Below are 22,346 nucleotides of genomic sequence, written 5' to 3'. Positions count from 1 at the left end.
AATTAAATAATTTAATTAAAATAATATATATTAATATATTAATATGTTAAAAATTATATATTAATATCTAAAAATATTTTTATTTTTAGGAAATACTTCTATTAACTTTATGCAAAATTAAATTTCAGATTATTTTTGGTTAATTACGGGGTGAGAAATGACATTTTGTCACGAGATTCACCTTTATGCGAAGTGCCACAGATTCTTACACAGAATAAATAGAGTCATAAAGGTTTGTGAGGGTGAGCAAATGATGACAAAGCTTTCATTTTTGTGTGAACTACATCTTTAATCTGCTGATGTGCGAGTACATGAGAGAATATTGAAAATGTCACGTGCCATGCTGGGGAGAAAGTGCTGAACAACATTTCATTTGAGTTAAACTGTGTTCTATTTTATTTATTTTTTTAAATCATCTCATCTTCTCAAATACCATTTAATGGTTCTGTTTTCATCTATATGTGAGATTAAACAGCTAAATGGTGAAATGGAAACAAGCGTTTCTGAGTGATCTTTCAACATCCCGTTGGTCAGCGCTTGGCATCGTTTTCGTCGGACTTGGAACAAAAAATTAAATAAAATAAAGGCTGAACATGATGTTTTAATTAAATAAATTAGAAATGAAAGAAATGTTTAAGCTTCAGTACAAATTAATACAACTTTACTATGTGGTTATGGATTAAATGCATACAAAATATTAATAAAAGATCAAAAAAATGAATGGTTAAAGAAAATTCACTACCAAAACCTAAGTATGTCAATGCTTCTATAAGCTCAACCAAATAATTGACACCGCTAGTCTTTATTAAATGTGTATTTATCTATGAGATTCTTGTTGAAAAGGGACCAATACTACACACACCTCACAGTATTGGCACATGAGATCAATTCCCTAAATCTGGTTTATTTTCAATTTTTAATTGGAATTATACTTTAGTTGTTCTACAAAAGAGGATTTGATTTGTAAGAACCACCATTTACAATTTTGTCACAATTTAGGCAGAATTGCAGTAATATTTCATAACAGTAATAGGCTACTCTGAACACTTGATGATCAGTTTAATTGCTAAAATACACGACCAGGGACTCAAACGTTTGGACACAAGGACTAAAATTATGTTTTGAATGTCCAAACATTTGACTGGTCACATTACCCTATGTCCACATGCACACAAATCGGACACATACACACTCAAGATTTGATGTTAATTATGTTATTTTTCTAGTTTGGGTCAAAAGCACTTCCTCCGTCCCAATCAGTTTCTGTAGGGGAGGGATATTCAGTCCTTGTTTTCCTCCCTCCCGTTCCCTTCCAGCTTTACTGTTGATCTCTGAGCCTCACAATCATTTTCTCATTCCCCTCTCCTCCGTACAGGAAGCTGTTCGTTCCCACAGGTTGGACATATTCTTCTGTTTTGTCCCAGTCTGAGGCCCAGCTTCCTCCAGCTCCGCCCCCTCCAGTTCCCGCCCCATTGGGGTCACCTGATTGGATGGTTGCTCCGTAGCCGCCGCCCGCTGAGCGGTACAGCTCTTCCGTTTCATCCGCCAGCTCGTCTTCTCCTAGTATCCCGCATTTATCCTCGCTCATGTTCTCTGGCTCCGCCCACGGCTGCTTTTCTCCCGACGCAAAGAGGCCTGAACAACAAGAAATCATCACTGAGAGCCGAGATTTATAGTGTCATTTATTCATTTAGCAGGTGTGAACCTCACAAAAACAGTCAGGAAATGTGTTATAGTCCAGCCCCAAAACCAAAAGGAGAAAACTGTCTATTACTAACTAAATTCAAATTATATTTTAAGACCACACAATTGTTTTCAAATCACATGACCTCTTTCACTATTTTTGTAGCCAGTGTTATTTCAGTATTTTAGTTCATTTAAATTAGCTTTTATTTTTATATTTATTTATTTTTAAATATAGCTTAGATACATTTTTATTTCAGTTTTTGTTATTTTAGTACATCAAGTTAAACTAAAGTATATAAACATAAGTATATAAAATATAATATTTATTATTAAATGATAAGTATATAGCAAGGGAGGATTTGTTGAATTTATGCTAAAAATAAAGATGATTTTCATTCCTGCATAAATGTCAGAAAATGTCACGATGCAAAAATTATTTATAATTTAATTCAGTTTTTGAAATTAAAATTGCATAATAATAAAATTCTTAATATATACAACAATAAATACCATTTTATATGACTTTTTATATTAATTTCTATTAATATTTTAAATTATTCGTATTATTAAAATGTATTATTATTAATAAGTATAAAAATATCAAAAAAATATCATTTTCTTCATGAGATTCACACTTTTATCCAAAGTGCCACACATATTACACAAACACACACAACAAATCACAGCTCAATGAATTACGATAATCAGAGATGGATGGAAGGAATTGGACAGAAATATTCACCGTAGAAGATAACTCCACCATAATGAACAAGTGATGCAATGAGAAACACATACTGCCACTCCTCCCGCGTCTACAGAGAGAAACACACAGGACGAGAATGGAGGTTTATGTGTTATGTGTGTATTTAAGCGCGTAACATGCATATGTATCAAAGCGTACATGTGTGTCCTTTCAGATAATGTAAATGTGTTTATGTTGAAATATCAGAAAAGTTATGCTAGAACTGAAGGGACATTTGCATGAAGGAAATGTGATGCCCAATGAACAGAAAAAAGAGGAAAATGAGAGAAGGAGCTGTAATATAAATGAAAAGAAGCCAGAGAGGTGGGAAAATGACACATGATCTCTGTAGATGTTACACTGCACGTAAAAGCATGAATCAGCTGTAAACACAAGCAGCACAACAAACGCTCTCTTTCTCTTCCTCTACGGTTTAAAGTCAATACCTTGTTTTTGGTCATGGCACCGACGATCAGAGGACACACCATGCCAGAGAGCGTCCCGACACCGTTAGAGATGCCCATCAGAATGCTGGCGTAGCGTGGAGCGATGTCCAGATGATTGACATTGAACCCTGGAGGACAGTAAAAACAGTAAAAATTTGAAATATTATTACAATCTAAAAAAACTGTTTTCTATTTGAATATATTTTAAAATGTAATTTATTTCTTTGATGTAAAGCTGAATTTTCTGCATCATTACTTCAGTCTTCAGTGTCGCATGATGCTTCACAAATGAATTTGCTGCTCAAGAAATATTTCTGATTATTATCAAATTATATTTTGTGGAGAACAGTGAAATAACTATTTTTCACAACTCCAGTTATTATCATAAACTAAAAGTAAAACAATTATTTTTTGTTCATTGTAATAAAGTTGAAATAAAATAAAATATAAATATTAAAAAACTAACAATATTAAAAAAACAATAAAAATTACAAAAGCACATAACAAAATTACTAAACATTTCAATAAAAATAAAAACAGAAAATATAAAATAAAAGATAATTCAAATAACTATAAATATAATAGTAAGTAAATAACAGTGTTTGTAACATTATAAAAGTCTTTTTAATAGATGGTTTTTGTATTTTATTTTATTTTATTCCAGTTAGTTTATTTCAAGTAACATATTTTATGGTTTTAGTTTTGCGGAATAAAAGTATTAATAAAATTGTTAAAAGTTTGTTCAAAGTAAATCTTACTGACCCAAGACATTTGAAAGATAGTGTTAGTTCTTACCTGAGATGGCGAAACCACTGAATCCAACAGCAAGGACCAGAAACGAGATGGCAATGCCTTTAGTGTGAGAGAAACCCACAACCAGAAGAAACGTGGCCTCCAACCCGAAACCTGAACACACACAGAACATGTAACGCTCCGTCAGCCAATCGGCAGCTCCGGTGGGGTCAGTCACATGACATTCATGACTCATTTATAGCAGCATTGCAGCAGAATGCAGAATGAAAACAGGCTTTACCTCCACAGTTCATGAGTTTCCTGACGTTGGTGGTGGTCATGATGTTGTGAGTCCTCAGGTAGTCGGCCAGCTGTCCTCCGATCGGCACCACGATGGTCATCACCAGATGAGGAAGAGCAGAGAGGATTCCCACCTGAAGACAGACAGATGTGTTTAACTCTCTCAGATGTTTCTCCTAAAATACCTTGGGCCACTAGTCATCATCCAGTAAGAGTACAGAGCTAAAAATTTTTGAACCACCACCACCAATAATGATGATGATTATTATGATTGTTAAGAATAACCAACATTTTGGATGTCCTCTCTCACCTTGCTGATCTCAAACTTAAACACCTCCTCGAAATACGCCGGCTGACTGATGAGCAGCAGGTAAAAGGTCCAACTCCTGCAGAAATTGGCCACGATGATGGCGTAGACGGGCATGGATGTGAAGAACTGCCGCCAGGGAGTGTTGAATTTCTGCAGAGAGGAGAATGAGAGGAAAAAGTCGTGGTTTTCTAGCATCACTATATAAACCTGTGCGTTCGTACCGTCACCGGGTTCATCAGTCCAGCCGATTCTCCGATGGCGTCTTCGATGTACTTCCTCTCCTCCGGAGTGATGGTGGGATGAGCTGCTGGACTCTCATACGACACCAGAATCCAGAACATATACCAGCAGATCCCGAAACTACCTACAGACAGAGAGAAACCACAAGAAACAGACACTGAGTGACCTGAACATCAGAAACAGATGAGATGAGCGTCATACATTTGTTATTAGAGCGAGTGCATGCTGGTTTTCCTCACCATATACATAGAAGACTGAGGACCAGCCTGAGTACTGAACCAGAACTCCTGCTAACGGCATGGCTATCACAGCTCCGGCGTATGAGCCTGACAAACACAAGAAACCACACACACTTCACATCAACTGCAGTTGGAAAACTACACTTATGTGTATATTAATAAAAATGTAAAAATAATAATAATTTAATATTTAAATAAAACAATAATAAAGAATTGTATTATTAATCAAAATAATAAACTAATCAAAATAATTATAATATTTATTATTAGATTACTCAGTGCTCATAATTGTATAATTATTATTATTATTACTACTACTACTGAATAACAAAAGCGACTAATAAAAATGGAATTAGATAACTACAATAATAATATTAGGTTATTCAGTATTCATAACAACAACAGCAACAACAATAATAATAACAATAATAATAATAATTCTTATATTACTTATTATTATTATTATTATTATTATTAACAACACAGAATAACTAGCCAAATAAGTAACACTAATCAAAATTAGACCACAACAACAACAACAACAATAATAATAATAGATTATTCAGTGTTCATAACATTTACCATTATTACTATTATTATTATTATTTTGAACACCTAATAATCAACGCTGGCCAAGAAAAATAATAACAATTATTATTATTATTATTATTATTATTATTATTATTAACACTCAATAACCAACACTAAGGAAAATAATAACAATCACTATTTTATTATTGTTGTTATTGTTGTTGTTGTTGTTGTTGTTAACACTGAATAACTAACACTAATCAAAATTAGATGACAACAATAGATTATTCAATGTTCATAATATTTATCATTACTATTATTATTATTATTATTATTATTATGAACACCTAATAATTAACGCTGACCAAGGAAAATAATAACAATCACTATTTTATTATTGTTGTTGTTGTTTTTATTATTATTAACACTGAATAACTAACACTAATCAAAATTAGATGACAACAACAATAGATTATTCAGTGTTCATAATATTATTATTATTATTATTATGAAAACTTAAACAACACTGACCAAGGAAAATATTAAATCATCATTATTATTATTATTATTATTATTAAAACTTAATAAACAACACTGACCAATGAAAATATTAACAATCATTATTATTATTATTATTATTATGAAAACTTAATAAACAACACTGACCAAGGAAAATATTAACAATCATCATTATTATCATTATTATTATTATTACTACTACTATGAACATTCAACTATCATACGAAAGTAAAATCTGAAAGCAATAATTAAAATGATTAAAGATTACAGATATTAAACTGCTAAAAATAATGACCTCACCACAGAACGCTGTTGTGGCCAATCGGCTTCTCTCTAGGGGTGGGGCCCATTTCGCCCAGATCCCGTGGCATGCTGGGTAAGATACGCCCTGAGCAGCAATGACAATGACAGCAGATGAAGTCATAGACTATAACCAGAGCACTACTGCATCAGAACATATTCAAACTTTCAAATGTGACACATGAACTGGAAGCCAGAAGCCAGTTTATCTGAGAATTTCTCGGAGAGAGTGTTGAATCGCTTTTCAGCACTGTAATAGTACTAGTACATATATATTTATTTACCTCCACCAGCCCCTGTAGTATCCTGACTATAATCACACAGCCGAAGTGCATTCGTGCTGCTGTGGGAATCATCATATTCAGAAAAGACGTGGCCACGATTGCAAAGCCAAAAACCCTGAGAAACAGAGAAGCATCTGCTGTATGAAGAGTGTTTTATTCTTCTGTACGTCTGCGTTTAGTGACGGCATGACCGACCTGTTAGCCGCGAATTTCTGACAGATGAAACCTCCAGGAATCTGAGTGACTATATATCCCCAAAAAAACGAGCCGTGAATCATTCCTACTGTCTCTGGGTCCCAACTGAACTGAGCTTTCTGAAACACAGACACATTTTGTTTGATGAACAAATACACTAAACTAAAATTAATTATGCATAAAAAATACTTAAAGTATAATTGCATTGCCTCAAACATGCTTAAAATGTAATATGTTGCTTTTATCAACAAAATGCACCAAATAAATCAATGTGTACTGCATTATGCAAAACTAAAATGCAAAATAGAGTCATTTGACAATACTGTATCAGTTTGAAATATGTATTGTTGCATATGTTTTTCATACTACTTTTTTAGTATGCCAAAAAATCTGCTGAAATAAAGCTATTAATTAAACAATTAATACATTTCTAATTTAGTTAATTGAAAATAACTAAAAATAAATTAAATATTTAAAAATATATATTTTATTGCATTTTCATTTAGTATTACTTGATGTACAAAAATAAGTAAAATGAAAGCTGAAATAAAAGTAATAAAAATTATTTTAAAAAAATAATGCCAAAAACACACAACCTATTACTAATGACTAATGATTCAAATCACTAATTATTAAAACCTTGGCAAATTTTTATGCAAAATGGCAATTTTATGCCAAAATATTCAAAGGTTGTGACCAGCAGAGTCGCAAGATTTTCTAGACAAAAAGATCTGATAAAAAGCCGACCAAATTGCAGAAAATCTAGTTCAGTGGTAATTAATTTGGTTGTTGGTTTTATTTAAATTTGTTGCCATATCAGCTATTACATGACAGACACAGATTTAACATTCAACAAAGAATACAATAAATGAACAAAAAAAATAGACTAAACAATTTTATCAATTTTTGCAACTTTTACATATCTATAAAAGTTCTATAAAACGTTTTTCTGGGTCTGTCTTACAAAAGCTTAGTTCCTCCAAAACTTGTTCTGATAAAAATTAGCCAGAGTTAAAAATCTATAAACAAAGACATGAAATTGTGGACTAACAGTGACACTAAATTTGGCGTTGAAGAACTTGAAAATTCTGCTCTTTCTCACTTACCACAACGTACGGCTTGCCTTCTCTATAGACGGTGTGGTTGTTCACCATGCTAACGACGGCGACGCCCAGATTACAGCGGATGCCGAACGAGATGCAGAACCCCAGGCCTGATAACATGGCGATGATGTAGCGGCGCGGCAGACCGAAACACGTGCAGTCCACCACGGGAAGCTCCTTCTCCTCCTGCAGCTCTGGACGACCTTCTGCCGACAACTCGATCGTCTCTCCATTCTCCTGACGCTTCTCTAGGACCCTGACGAACACACACATCAACACATGAAACACCACTAAAACCTTCAGAATCAGCTGCCTATGGAAAAGAAAACTCATATCGGAACATCGTAGCAGGTTCGTGAATCATTTCGCAAATTGAAGCATTCACGATACATGCGCCAAAGTCCCGATCGGAAATGATGGTTCCCAAATAATTATTTAGAACGGAACTTCGAAGCGGTTTCGTGAATCTTTTGATTCAGATCGGCACTTCGGAGAGCATTTCGCGAATCATTTGATTTAGATTGGAACTTCGGAGCGGGTTAAACTATGATTAGTGTAGCAAAACCATGGTTAATTTGTAGTTTGTGTGACTGGATCATTATTTAGATCGGAACTTTGGAGCGTGGATCACGAATCATTATTTAGATTGGGATCTTGGAGCAGGTTCGCAAATAATTTGATTCAGATCGGAACTTCGGAGCGCATATCGTGAATCAATTGATTTAGATCGGAACTTTGGATCAGGTTCGCAAATCTTTTAAATCAGATCGGGGCTTCGAAACGTGGATCACGAATCATTTGATTCGGATCAGAACTTTGGAGAGGGTTTGTGAATCTTGATTCAAATCGAAACTTTGGAGTATGCATCGCAAATCATTTGATTCAGATCAGGACTTCGGAGTGCGTATCGCAAATCTTTACAGTTTTACTACAAATAACATGGTTAAACTATGGTTAGTGTAGCAAAACCGATGTTAATTTGTGGTTACCATGTTTTGTTTTAGTAAATCTATGGTTAATTTTCGGGAAGGGATGTGTTGCCAGGTTAACAAACAAAAAAGTAATACATTTACACCTTAAGAGGACACATAAGATGAATATAGAAATAGGGTTTTAATTGCTTTAGAATTAACAGAGCTTTGATTAGTTTCTAGATCAACTCTGAATAAAGAAAAGAGAGGGTTGTTCATGTATTTAGCTAGTAGAGAACGCAAATTAAATAATATTTTACTGCATTCTCTTTTGAGAAGTCAAACAATCAAAACATCTTTGAAACTGCTGCTGTAATGTTGTTGGTTTTACATAATCAAAATTGTGTCATTATTGTCAGATTAATACGCTAACATAAAAAAAGCTCACTTTATGAATTATGAGTATGTTAGCTACCATAGCTATAAATAAAAACTTTAGATGACATGAAACTGTGGTCAAGCGTTTATCATAAATGCAAAAATGTTGGGGTAGTTGGATGGGGAGGGGGGTGTTGTCTGCTGTTTTGTCCCACCAATGTCAAAATCAAACCTATGCCCTAGATATACATATATATCTATACATATAGCTTCAAATCAACACAGTTTATAATGTGATTCATCTCTGAGCTGAAAAGGTTTTTTGAAATCACTTGGAGGAAACTAAATATTGCATCAGTGACACATACACCTATAAAAGTAGTTATAAGATGATCAAAAAGATGATTTAGACAACTTTATATTATCATTTATATTAATTTGCATAGCAATAAACGTATACAACTAAACTCTTACTGTATGACAATAATTTCATCATTTGCATCGAGTTTTATTTCTGCTAAAGGGTTTAAAGAGAAACATCTGGAATTATTATCTAAATGAAACATAAATGAAAACACTCCAGTAAGTTTCCTGAGCTCTGAAAGAGCAACGATCAGTTCCCTTATAGATTACTGTAGCTTATTAAGTAACAAAAGTCAACAAAACCACTGCATGTTATTAGTAAAATTAGACAATTGTAGCTTTTTTGGCAAAATGTCTCTGTTGGATGTTCACCAGCACTCATAAAACAAAAATATGAAGCAGAAATGAAACATTTCCCAGTTCACATTCATAATGAACCGACGTGTCACATCAAATCCAGATTAAACACACCATAACACGCTATGAGAGCAGCAGTTTCCTTTGACCGGAACCACAAACAGCACACACTCATTTTAAATATTCATTATTTAATAAAATTATGATTTTGTGGTGTTTGTCCATAAAAGTCACTGTTTTTAATTGTGCATGGTTGCAAAAGTGTTGCTATTTATTTCCTAAAGTGTTTTGTTTTGAGTGGCTTTAGCACATTGCTATGTGATTGCTAGGGTGGTTCTGATCACTTAGTGAAGTAAAAGCATGATTTGAGGAATAATTCATGTTTGATGACAAACGCTGGAGGAGGATGATGCAGACAATCGAGTGTTTGAGCATATCACTAACCCTAAATATAAGCAAAAGCTTGACTTGAAGACCAAAAAAAAGAATTATATTATAACATTTTTATATCAGATGTGTCACATATGCGACCTTTAAAGTACTGACTGTCCAGATGAATCTGTGATGAGTGTTAAGTACAGACACGCAGTGCTCTTACTGTCAGGTTACAGCTCTACTGCAGCTGTACTTCAGTGCTGCTGATGAAATAATAATGTTCCTCAGAGCCTGAATTATTGATCAAACCTTCTATTTTAGTCTTTTTCTGCCTCCCTTCTCCTCCTCCATCTCCCTCCCCCTTCATCCTTCCATTCTTCCCTTCCGTTCTCCTCAATCCGTTCTTTATTCTCTGTACTTGAGTTTCTGATCATCTCTTTTACATTTATAGAAGTAAATTCACTCGCAGTGAAAGAAAGGCCTTGATTGAGAGATCCTGATGGATTGATTTAGATTACAAACACAACAATCCTGTTTAGGATTGATTAAGCTTATTCATTCAGATGTGTATCTGTAATAAATATGAAACATTCAAAAAGCTGAAATAAAATATTTATATTATTATTATAATTATATATATAGATATATATATAGAGAGTGAGAGAGAGTGAGAGATAGAGACAGGTTGATATGGATATATACAGTTATGGCCAAAAATATCAGCACCCTTGGTAAATATGATCAAAGGCGGCTGTGAAAATTAATCTGCATTGTTAATCCTTTTGATCTTCCATTTAAAAAAATTCACAAAAATCTATCCTTTCACTGGATAATAAGAATTTAAAATGGGGGGGAAATATCATTATGAAATAAATGTTTTTCTCAAATACACGTTGGACACAATTATTGGCACCCCTAGAAATTCTTATGAGTAAAATATCTCTGAAGTATATTCCCATTCATATTCACGATTGTGAGCACTCCAGGGTGATTATGAACATGAAATTATCCAGCCATGGCTTCCTGTTTCACAGAAATATAAATAGGAGGGAAAACAAAGCCCAAATTCCCTTAATCATCCGTCACAATGAGAAAAACCAAAGAATATATTTCTGATGTGCAGCAAAAGATAATTGAGCTTCACAAATTAGTGAAGTGGCTTTAAGAAAAGAGCTAGAGCAGTGAAAATCCCCATTTCCACCATCAGGGCAATAATTGTCTATATCGTCCTAATGCACGCTGAGAAGGAGAGTTTGAGTAGCTAAAGAATTGCAGAAAATAGTTGAGTCTCGGGTTCAGTAAACCTTTTTTAAAAAAAATTGTCAAACATCACCTACATCAGCACATGTTGTTCGGGAGGGTTTCAAGAAAAATTCTCCTCGCTCATCCAAAAACAAACTCCAGCATATTCAGTTATCAGACACGACTGGAGCTTCAAATGGGACTGGCTTCTATGGTCAGATGAAACTAAAAAATGAGCTTTTTAGCAGCAAACACTCAAGATGGGTTTGGTGAACACAGGGATAAAAAGTACCCCATGTGTACAATGAAATATACTGCTGTATTTTTGATGTTGTGGGCCTATATTTCTGCTGGAGGTCCTGGACATCTTGTTTAGACGCATGGCATCATGGATTCTATCAAATACCAACAGATAAAAAATCAATCAGGTGACAGACTCTGTTAGAAATCTTATAATGGGCCATGTTTGTATCTTCCAACCGTACAATAATCCAAACACAAACCTCAAAAACAACACAAAAATGGGTCACTGAGCACAAAACCAAGCTTCTGCTGGCCATTCCAGTCCTCTGACCTGAACCCTGTAGAACATGAGTGAACTGAAGAGAAGAAGCAGCAACATGGAGCTGTGAATCTAAAGGGTCTGGAGTGATTCTGGATGAAGGAATGGTCTCTGATCTCTTGTCAGGTGTCTCTAACCTCATCAGGTATTATAGGAGAACATTTAGAGCTGTTAAACTGGCAAATGGAGGTTTCAAAAAGTATTGAATAAAAGGGTGCCGTTAATTGTGGCCAATGTGCATTAGAGAAAAATATTTATTTCATAATGATATTTCCCCCCATTTTAAATTCTTATTATCCAATGAAAGGTTAGATTTTTGTGAATTTTTTTAATAAAAGATCAAAAGGATTAACATGCAGATTAATTTTCACAGTCTTCTTTGATCATATTTACCAAGGGTGCCAATATTTTTGGCCATGACTGTAGATAGATACATATACATATATACACATACATATACATATATATACACATATATATTAGATGGAAGACTTACCAATTAGAAAAAAAATAGAAATAATGCTTCTATTGTTGATAACTGAAATGGGTTTCAGTTGAAATACTAAAATTACCAACCGAAACTAATAATACTAATAAAAAAACAGTAATAATAAAACTGAACTAAAAAGAAATTAAACCTAAACAGTAATATTTTATGGGAGGGGTGGGGGGGGGGGGGTTGTAATTTAATCAAAAAAATTATAGAATACTATTAAAATATTACAGTACTCTGTACTTTAGTGAATATATTCCCATTTCATTATTTTTCTTATTACACTGCAATAAAAAAAGATATTTCAAAGTGGTAATCAAACTAAGACTTACTGCATTACATTTCACAAGAAAATATTATTTCAGTCGTTGTAATTAAATTTCACGTTTAATTCAGTGTGATACATGCAGTTTCTTTGCAATTATTTGTGAAACTTATTCACAGTTTTTGAGTTAAAATAATTTCAAGGTAACTCCTACACTACATTATTTTCAGTGTAGTTTTATATGAACAGAAATCCTGAGTTCTCTCACATTTCTGCTGATTTTCAGATTTACCTGCCCTTAAAATGTCACAAAAAACACCAACTGTTACTGCTCACTTATGTCAGTCACATTACATCATACATTATTATTTTGTTAATTTTAAATTATTGTAGTATAATTTCACACTCTCAGAAGTAAATTTACCAAACAAAAAAGTAGGTCGACTAGTGAATGCATCTGTTGCTGGACACTTTATGTGTCAGTCACCATCACTTCCTTTCTAAATCTGCAGTTCCTGTCCAGAATAAGCGGTGAAGCAGACCAGACATTCTGTTGATGCTCAAAAGTCTTGCGAGACACTTTTATCTGACGGGATTTACAGAAACACTTGGTATAGTTTCAGTCAGCTGGAGTAACGCAGGGTTAAGTGCCTTGATTAAGACTCATTCAGCACAAAACCTGAGCTTTACACCACAAGAATCAACAAAGAACTGTTTAAACCACAACAGAAAGAAAAGGCATTAACGCCAGACAAGCATGGCATCATCTCGAGAGCAGACAGTTACAAGTTTCTATCACCGCCGAAGGAGAGTGTTTTGGCTGATATAATAACCTGTGGATCTGATTTGATCTGAAGAATCAATGCGAGAGAATTGAGCTTTTAAATGGCCGTTTATACGTAACAACATCCTCACACTGTCCAGGAAGAACTAACAGTTTAATGACACTGTCCAGACCGATAATAGCAGGTGTGACGTGAACGACCGACCGCTATGACTTATGGGGCTTTCCAGGAGAGAGAGAGAGAGAGAGAGAGAGAGAGGATTTAACTAGCAGCAGGTTAGTTGGAGATCTATTTCAGGACTGGATTTACGTGTTAAAGACTGCTCAAAATCCAGAGAAACAGACTGAGAGAGTGAGAGAGAGTGTGGGATGGTGGTTTTCTCCGTATGCTAATGAAAAGCTGATTCCATCCATACAAGTGTAAATACTGATTTAAATTACTAACATATTCATCTGTTTATATCATTATTTAAAAATGAAGGCTTTTTGTCCTTGAAAGTAAAAGAAGAGCAGTGTGCTTCATCAATCTTTAATCACAAGTTTACTTTAAATTTGCATTTTTATTTTACATTTTCACTAGAATATCTTGCAGGAAGCTATAATGCAGAAAAGTATCAATCACCTTTAGTATACTTGTAATTATTCAGTTGAATCAAATATCATATCAGATTTTGAATATCGTGAATTATTAATTGGCCCATTAATACTTAACCAGTATTTATTACAAAAAATTCTGACCTGCGATTTTACAGAGAGTGTTGTTAGAAGACATTTCAGTTCTTTAACTTTCTGTTTTATCAAACAATATCCATATCAGTTCACATCAATACATCTTTCGCAGAGTTCTTTTGCACTACATTACGAACACGGTTTGGTTTTTCCAAATTATAATGAAAATGTGAGGGAAGCATGCATTATTAATTTTAAATTATTTAGTATAATCTCCTATTCTCAGAAGTAAATTGACCAAGAAGTGATAATCTCACAAAAACAAAACAGAGGATAAATGCAGAAATTCCAGAAAGTGCAGCTATCTATAATTTCAGTTATGCTATTTTAATTTTATATATAAAAATAAAATGTTATATATATTCTATTATTAGTATTACTATTATGTATTATTAAACCGTTCACATATTTATTACGTTATATATAAACATAACATGTCAAATACTGTGATTTGAAAAATGCATAAATATATATTATGCATATTTTAAATATATATATATATTAATATGCATGAACAAAATATGACTTAAAATACAGTTAAGTCATCATACATTAAGGTCATATATATTGAATAGTTATCATTTCGCCAGGGAGGTTTTAATTCTTCTTCTTAAACAAACAATCTATCGAGCATGTGTTTCAAAGTCAGCATCTTTAGACAGCCATGATGCAGAACGGAAGTGGTCACCTGACAGGTGAAATGTGACGACACAAACTGGACAAGAGTCGCTATAAATAGAGTCCAGTCGAGTTAATCTGGTCGTTCCGAACACACACACACACATTAGACAAAAACTACACAAATGAGCATCTCCTCAACTTAAAATGACAGAAACAAACACCAGCACTGAAAGACTGACAAAAATCACATCTTCATCTTCAGTACGTCTATACTGTGTGTTGACGGTCATGTAGTGCACTAATCCAACGACCTCCATCTAGTAGCCTACACTTCATTTTTTAAATTAAACGCTCTCACAAAGAGCAACCAAACGTTTTTTTTTTTTTTAATCAGAAATAAACCTCATTAAGCTACCTTAACGCTTTAAATATGCATAATTTAGACGTTGCACTAATAATGCGAACATATAAACCAGCTTTGGCATTTCTTTTAAAAGTTGAATGAAGTTTCGTCTCTTACCGGTTTATCCGTCCAAGTGTTTTCGCCGCTGCTGCTTTAAAGCGTTCAGGTCTGACCTCCATCCTCTACAACTCCACCGCGGGACCGACGGGACTCTGTGCGCTCCTGCTCCCCCTTCCACCAACAGCACGCACGCACACACACACACACACACACACACACACTAATACTCTCTCACACACATGCGCAGGCGTGCACGCACATACGCACACATACACAAACTTCAAATGTTTAACAAACGCGATTCCAGGAACGGCGCTCCCAAAGGAATACCAGTCGATCGATTCATGGAAAATATGAAGTGGAGGACCGAACAAAGACAATGAAAGCAGCATTAGTGAGTCTAAACAACTTTATTTTGTGAGTTGCATCAAGTAAACGCTGTTATAGAGAGAGAAACAGTTAAAGTGGTTGAACGGAGTTTTAGAGCCGCTGTGGTTTAATGAACATGGATGGAGTGTCACTGTCCGCGGTGCTGAAATCAGATTAGAGTAAATCTGCAGGAGGGAAGAGTAGCGTGCTCACACGACTAAACCCTTGTTTGTGTGTGCGTGTGTGCGTGAGAGAGAGAGAGAGAGAGAGAGAGAGAGATCCCCGTAACACACACACACACACACACACACACACTATCTGTCTGTTGTTAATCCACAGAGCAAATGAGAGACACTTAGTGGACACAATACGCCACTACAAACAACTGACAACACAAGAACAAGAGCTGAAAATGAGGTTGTTTTACCAGCTAACAAAAAAATATATACATTCTAAGAACGTTTTTCTAACGTACAAATTAAGCTGAAAAAAAAAAAAAACGTTATTTCTGAACGTTCTCTGTAAATCATCATACATTAAAGTCAAATATGATAAACAGTAGCCAGACCACTAAACAGTTTTAAAAATAAATAAATATAATAAAAATTAGAAACGTTTTTTTTCCTGGTTATGTGGGAACATTCCATTGTATCATTTTGCAAACATGATGGAAATGTTACTTTTGAATGTTCTCTGAACATTCTGAAACAAGTTGTAACAAATAAGTAACATTTCAAAACGTTCCAAACATTTTGAGAACATTATTAAACACCAAAGAACTTTGTAAAAACATTCTATTAATGTTACTGGAAAAACATCTGTACGTATAATTTTACATTGGACACACTAATTACAATTAAAGATATGGTTTGCAAACAGGATTTGAAATTAACACTGAAATTAATTTAAAAATCAGCTGTGGCAGGTAACGCTGTCAAATCACTAGCGTGAAAAAATATTCACACTCATTAATGTCTTGGGGAAGTTCAGCGCAAATACTGAACTCGTGAGACATCATGACATTATCGAGTATATTGCAAAAACCAAATAAAACACACTTACCTACGCAACTACGTGATGAAGACTGGTTAGACTAACTTAGTGCGCGTGCGCATTTAATGCTAGAGTGCGTTCTTTCACTGCATGATTCAGTCTGCTAATATGAATGATCACATAATTCAAGATAAGGGGGCAAAAAACGTATATCTTTATATCATTTCATTTCATATCAAATTCATATTTACTTAAAAACTCAGCACGATTACAAAAGTGATATTGATTTTATAAAACAGTTCAATAAATAATAGATTAATATCAAGATACTTACGTTTTAGACACCATATTGGCTGTTTGTGCTCTATTTCGCCAACAAAAATCATTCCAAGCACAGCCACAGCACTGTTTTTGCGTTTCAACATGACGGTGTTTCGTTCCTGAATGAATCAACCGTTTAAATGATTCGGTTCAGTCGCAATGACTCACTTATTAACAGTGACTTGATGCCACCTACTGGCGGTTTTAATTTTACATTTAAAGTATCTTTTCATTTTTCTAAATAATTTCAAATATCAGTATTCAAGATTTCATGTTTAAAATATCAAAACATTATTTATGCATTTGTAACTGCAGGTTAAAGCATTCCATGTCCCTCTAAGCTGCGTTAAAGTGTACTACTCTACATGCCACTTCACATGCAACTTCTGCAAAGATGAACTTTGTTGATACTGATTTCATTTTAGTAACAGCCTAAATGTATTATTATTATTATCATTATTATTATTATTGACTGATTAAATGTAAGAATTTGACTCGAGATGATGCGCACTTTCAGAAAAAAATGCCCATAAAAGGTAAAAATCAATTTAAACTTATTGGAAAAGATTCATTTCTATCACTGCTGTGAACTGACCACACAGAATATGAAGAATATCAAACAATTTAGGAGTCAGGTGTCCACAGTAGTCCTTAAGATATCAGCACAATAACACACTCAGCAAAATATCGTCTATAGAAACAAAAAATTTCTCAATATTTTCTGGGATTTTAAATCCCAGGAAATATTGAGATATTATTTTTTGTCAATATCACACACCCCTAGTACATTTTACATTTATGCATTTAGCAGACGCTTTTATCCAAAGCGACTTGCATTGCATTCAAGTTACAGTTTTTTTTTTTTACATTTGATCAGCTCTTGCTTTCCCTGGGAATCGAACCCATGATCTTGGCGTTGCTAGCGCCATGCTCTACTATTTGAGCTACAGGAAAGCCAACACAGTACTGACACAAAATGATTCGCAACTGTTGCTTTGTCACGTCCAGTGTAGACATCCTCAAGCTATTGGTTTCTTTCTTTCTTTCTTTCTTTTTTTTTTTTTTTGGCTAGTAGAAATTATGAATGGCCGGTAACTTAAAAATTTTGTAGCCAAATTGGCTGGCGAGTGAAAAAGTTAATTTCAATCCCTGATTACAAAGCTCCAGAACTGATCTAGGTCTGAACTGAACTTGAGTATTTAAAGATGACAATGCAAAAACCTTATTTATGAATGTTCAAAGATTTTATGTTTAACATTAGTAAATGCATTAGGTATTATAAACTAGCAATGAACTAAATTATTTTAATTTCACATTAATCAGTCAAGGCTAGTGTACTTTTATAATAAACTGAAGGATGATGTGACACTGAAGACTGGAGCAATGATGCTGAAAATTCAGCTTTGCATCACAGGAATAAATTACAGTTTGCAATATATACAAATAGAAAACAGCTATTTGAAATTGTACTAATATTTCACAATATTACTGTTTTTACTTTGGATCAAATAAATGCAGCCTTGGTGAGCAGAAGAGATTCTTTAAAAATCAACTATTGATAATTCATGTTTGTAGATAATGCATTTAACTCGTTTACATTTTTACATCTTGAAATGAAAGTAGAAATTAGCAGTAACATGTATTAAGTACTATAAAATAACTGTTTACTGTTAGTTCATGATACCAAATGCATTAACTCATGCTTTTTGTTTCATTTATTTTGAATTTTTAAATTCATTCCATTCTAGTTCATATATTCTAATAATTAAATCTTTAAAGAATACAATATAACATTCTAATCTAATCTTTAAGGAATGCTACATTCTGTATATTAATAGCAAATTAAATAGAATAGAATAGAATAGAATAGAATAGAATGGAACAAGAAGGAAAAAATGAACAGAATAGACTGTAAAATAGAAGTAAAAAATTATAATACAGAGAGAACGTTAAAATCAAAATATGTAAGCAATGTTACATTCTGCATAATAACAGCAAAGAAAATGAATAGAAAATAACTATCAGAAAACAACAGAGCAAAAAGAAATGAATAGAACACACTAGAGAGAACAGAAGTGAATAAGAGAACAGAATAGAACATTCTGATGATTAAGTATTTAAAGATTGTTACATCAAGCATATTAACAGCAGCCCTGCATTCAGATCTGGAGAGGTTAAAGGTCAGGTTTGAGTGTTTGCAGCAGAGGTTAGAAGCCGTATAAGGTGTCAGGAGCCACATCACTTCAGCTGTAAACTGACCCACAATCCCCTGCAACCACACACACACACACACACACACACAGAGTCTCAGAGGAAGCTCTTCTCCAGATCCTGGGCTGAAATAGTCCTCAGAGGCGGCTGTCTGGACAGAGAGAGCGAGTGAAAGGGAGACGCGCGCTGAGGAGGTGAAAGAGGAGGAGGGAGCGTGATTATTGAAGGAGTGTCAGACAGAGAGCCATAACTCCCTCCTCCTTTCTCCATCCTCTGCTGCATCCATCCCTCCATCACATAACCGGAAAACACCGACGAGGACGAGCTGCTCAGATCCAGAGCAATATCTGACAGACAGAAGCAGAGCAAGTACAAAACCTTGTTATGTGTGTCTGGAGCTACTTAAAAGAATAAGCACACACCTTTTAAGTGAAATAATTATTTTTAAATTAGATTAAACATTTTATTAGGCCATGCAATACAGAATGAATTAAGTACATTCATTATAGTTTATAATCACTTAAATTCTTGGATATTTTTTAAGCATTTATTGCAATGCATTCTGGGATTGTGAGGGATGAATGCTGCTGTTTATTTTGCGAGTACCTGATTCATGCAGCTGAGTGTGTGAGTAAATGTTTTTGGTGTAGAACTGGTTGTAGATGCAGTAAACCACAGCCATCAGCGTCAGTGTTCCTACAGCAGCAGCGATGAACACACCCAGCTTATTATTGTTCTTCATCATATGAACATCTGTCAGTGTAAAACAAACACACACAGGTCACAGGTCAGTAAAGCTTCAAATGAATCTATCATAGGAACAGCATCTATATTCTAGCATGTTCTGGTAGACAAAACTAAAATAACAATTAATAAATATTAATAATAATTTTATTTTAATTTTTTAAATTTTTAAATGAATCATCTTAAAATTAAAGAATATATATATATATAAATGGAAAGAAACTACTGAGAAATGTTACTAATAAAATACAATTAAATTAAATTTAAAAGCTTCATCTTAACCCAACAAGTCTTAAAATAAATATATCATAGGAACAGCACCTACATTGTAAATAAATTTAAATTAAAAAAAATCATCTTAAAATAAAATATATATATATATATATATATATATATATATATATATATATATATATATATATATATATATAAATAATGTAAAGAAACTACTGATAAATATTACTAATAAAAAAATTGAAAAATAAAATAATCTCAACCCAGCAAGTCTTAAAATAAACAGCACCTATTCTGGTAGGAATAGCTCAAAAAATTTTTAAATTAAATTAAAAATAAAATACAAATACTGAAATAAACTACTAATAAATATTACTAATAAAAAAATTGAAAAATAAAATAATCTCAACCCAGCAAGTCTTAAAATAAATATATCATAGGAACAGCACCTACATTGTAAATAAATTTAAATTAAAAAAAATCATCTTAAAATAAAATATATATATATATAAATGGAAAGAAACTACTGAGAAATGTTACTAATAAAATACAATTAAATTAAATTTAAAAGCTTCATCTTAACCCAACAAGTCTTAAAATAAATATATCATAGGAACAGCACCTACATTGTAAATAAATTTAAATTAAAAAATCATCTTAAAATAAAATATATATATATATATATATATATATATATATATATATATATATATATATATATATAAATAATGTAAAGAAACTACTGATAAATATTACTAATAAAAAAAATTGAAAAATAAAATAATCTCAACCCAGCAAGTCTTAAAATAAACAGCACCTATTCTGGTAGGAATAGCTCAAAACATTTTTTTTAAATTAAATTAAAAAATAAAATACAAATACTGAAATAAACTACTAATAAATATTACTAATAGAATAAAAAAAAAAGTTTAAAAAAATAAAAAAATGAACTGAACAGGACTAAACAGAAATGAACAGAAAACACCAGAGAAGAGAAAAGAAATGAATAAAATAGCAAATAGTTGGCATCATAATCAACTGTAAGGAAAAACGTGTGCGTGCGTGCGTGCGTGTGTGTGTGTGTGTGTGTCTTACAGGTCTGTTTGAGTGTGACACGGTCGTGCTGATCAGAAATCAGTTCAGTTTCTTCTGATGGGTCAGTGTTGATCGGATTCTGCCCCAAACACACACTCACACACACCACCAACAGCGTCCACTTCAACATACTGCAAACACACAGAGAGAGAGAATCATTACAACAAACAAACGTGTAAGAATAACTGGTCCTGACACACATGATCATGAGTTTCTGATCTCTCTCAGGCTCTCAGTGTCCTCTCGTGGCTGTGAGCCGAACTGCACTCATCTTTTCATCATCCTCCTCTGAGACTCATTTTCTCATGCTTCCTTTCTTTCAGTAGCTCACATAATGACTTGGAAATATATGATTGTTGTTATTGTTAACTAAAACAAACTAGTTTAAGGCATAAACTAGTAAAACTTAAATATTTATAAAATGAAATTATATAACTAAATAAATAAATGAATAAAATAAATTAGCCTAAAGCTAAATTAAAAGTTGTAAAAAAAAAAAAATAATAATAATAATAATAATAATAAAAATGACAAAAGCACATTAGGAAAATAACAATGCTGACTATATATTCAGACTAAACCATGAAAAGTTTTCCTCTTTAACAGCAGGCCGTGATGTGTGCTTTGGATCTTATACAAAACTAAATACAAATACACACAAAAAATAACATTCAGCAACCTACAACTGTCTAAACAGATACAGTTATCAAGACTGGGGTTAGATGCATCACTCAATCCATCAAACACTTCTGCATGATTTGCGTCATGCTAGGACATAGATTGGATTTTGACATGACACCCCCTCACCATCCAACTATGATAGACTTTTCTCCACAGTTTTGTGTCATCTAAAGTCTTCATTTATAGGTGTAATACTCGTAATTCATACAGAGAGCTTTTTTATGTTGGCATATTAATCAGACAATAAAAGACAATTTTGATTATGTAAACCAACAACATCACTCCTCCAAAAATTAACCATAGTTTTACTTCAAAAAAACATGGTAGCCACAAATTAACCATGGTTTTGCTACACTAACCATAGTTTAACCATGGTATTTGTAGTAAAACTGTAAAGATTAGCAATAGGCTCTCCAAAGTGCTGATCTGAATAAAAAGATTCACAAACCCGCTCCGAATTCAGATCTAAATCAAATGATTCGACGCATGATCCAATTGGAGCACTTCAAAACAGTGAATCATTTTGCG

General features: G+C 33.3%; 1 protein-coding gene across 3 annotated transcripts; it reads right to left on the bottom strand.

Annotated features, from left to right (window-relative positions):
• Positions 1-156: 156 nt before the first annotated feature.
• Positions 157-16,956, bottom strand: slc17a7b (solute carrier family 17 member 7b). 3 transcript variants are annotated; one of them, XM_058766202.1, is made up of 14 exons: positions 16,867-16,956; positions 15,228-15,448; positions 7,631-7,883; positions 6,525-6,643; positions 6,330-6,444; positions 6,046-6,133; positions 4,696-4,782; positions 4,438-4,580; positions 4,217-4,366; positions 3,908-4,040; positions 3,670-3,780; positions 2,875-3,002; positions 2,429-2,498; positions 157-1,635 (listed from the first exon to the last, which is right to left on the bottom strand). In XM_058766202.1, the coding sequence occupies exons 2-14, from the start codon at positions 15,287-15,289 to the stop codon at positions 1,319-1,321; spliced, it is 1,776 nt and encodes a 591-aa protein (XP_058622185.1). In that variant the 5' UTR covers positions 15,290-15,448; positions 16,867-16,956; the 3' UTR covers positions 157-1,318. The 3 variants fall into 3 exon arrangements, with proteins under 3 accessions (XP_058622185.1, XP_058622186.1, XP_058622187.1); XM_058766203.1 differs by lacking the exon at positions 15,228-15,448 and having other exon boundaries at positions 16,867-16,941; XM_058766204.1 differs by lacking the exons at positions 2,429-2,498; positions 16,867-16,956 and having other exon boundaries at positions 1,437-1,635; positions 15,228-15,786.
• Positions 16,957-22,346: the final 5,390 nt, after the last annotated feature.

Source organism: Onychostoma macrolepis, chromosome 24 (assembly GCF_012432095.1).
Source record: "Onychostoma macrolepis isolate SWU-2019 chromosome 24, ASM1243209v1, whole genome shotgun sequence".
NCBI lineage: Eukaryota > Metazoa > Chordata > Actinopteri > Cypriniformes > Cyprinidae > Onychostoma > Onychostoma macrolepis.
The sequence above is the reverse complement of the archived record's forward strand: the minus strand, read 5'-3'. Positions and strand labels throughout refer to the sequence as shown.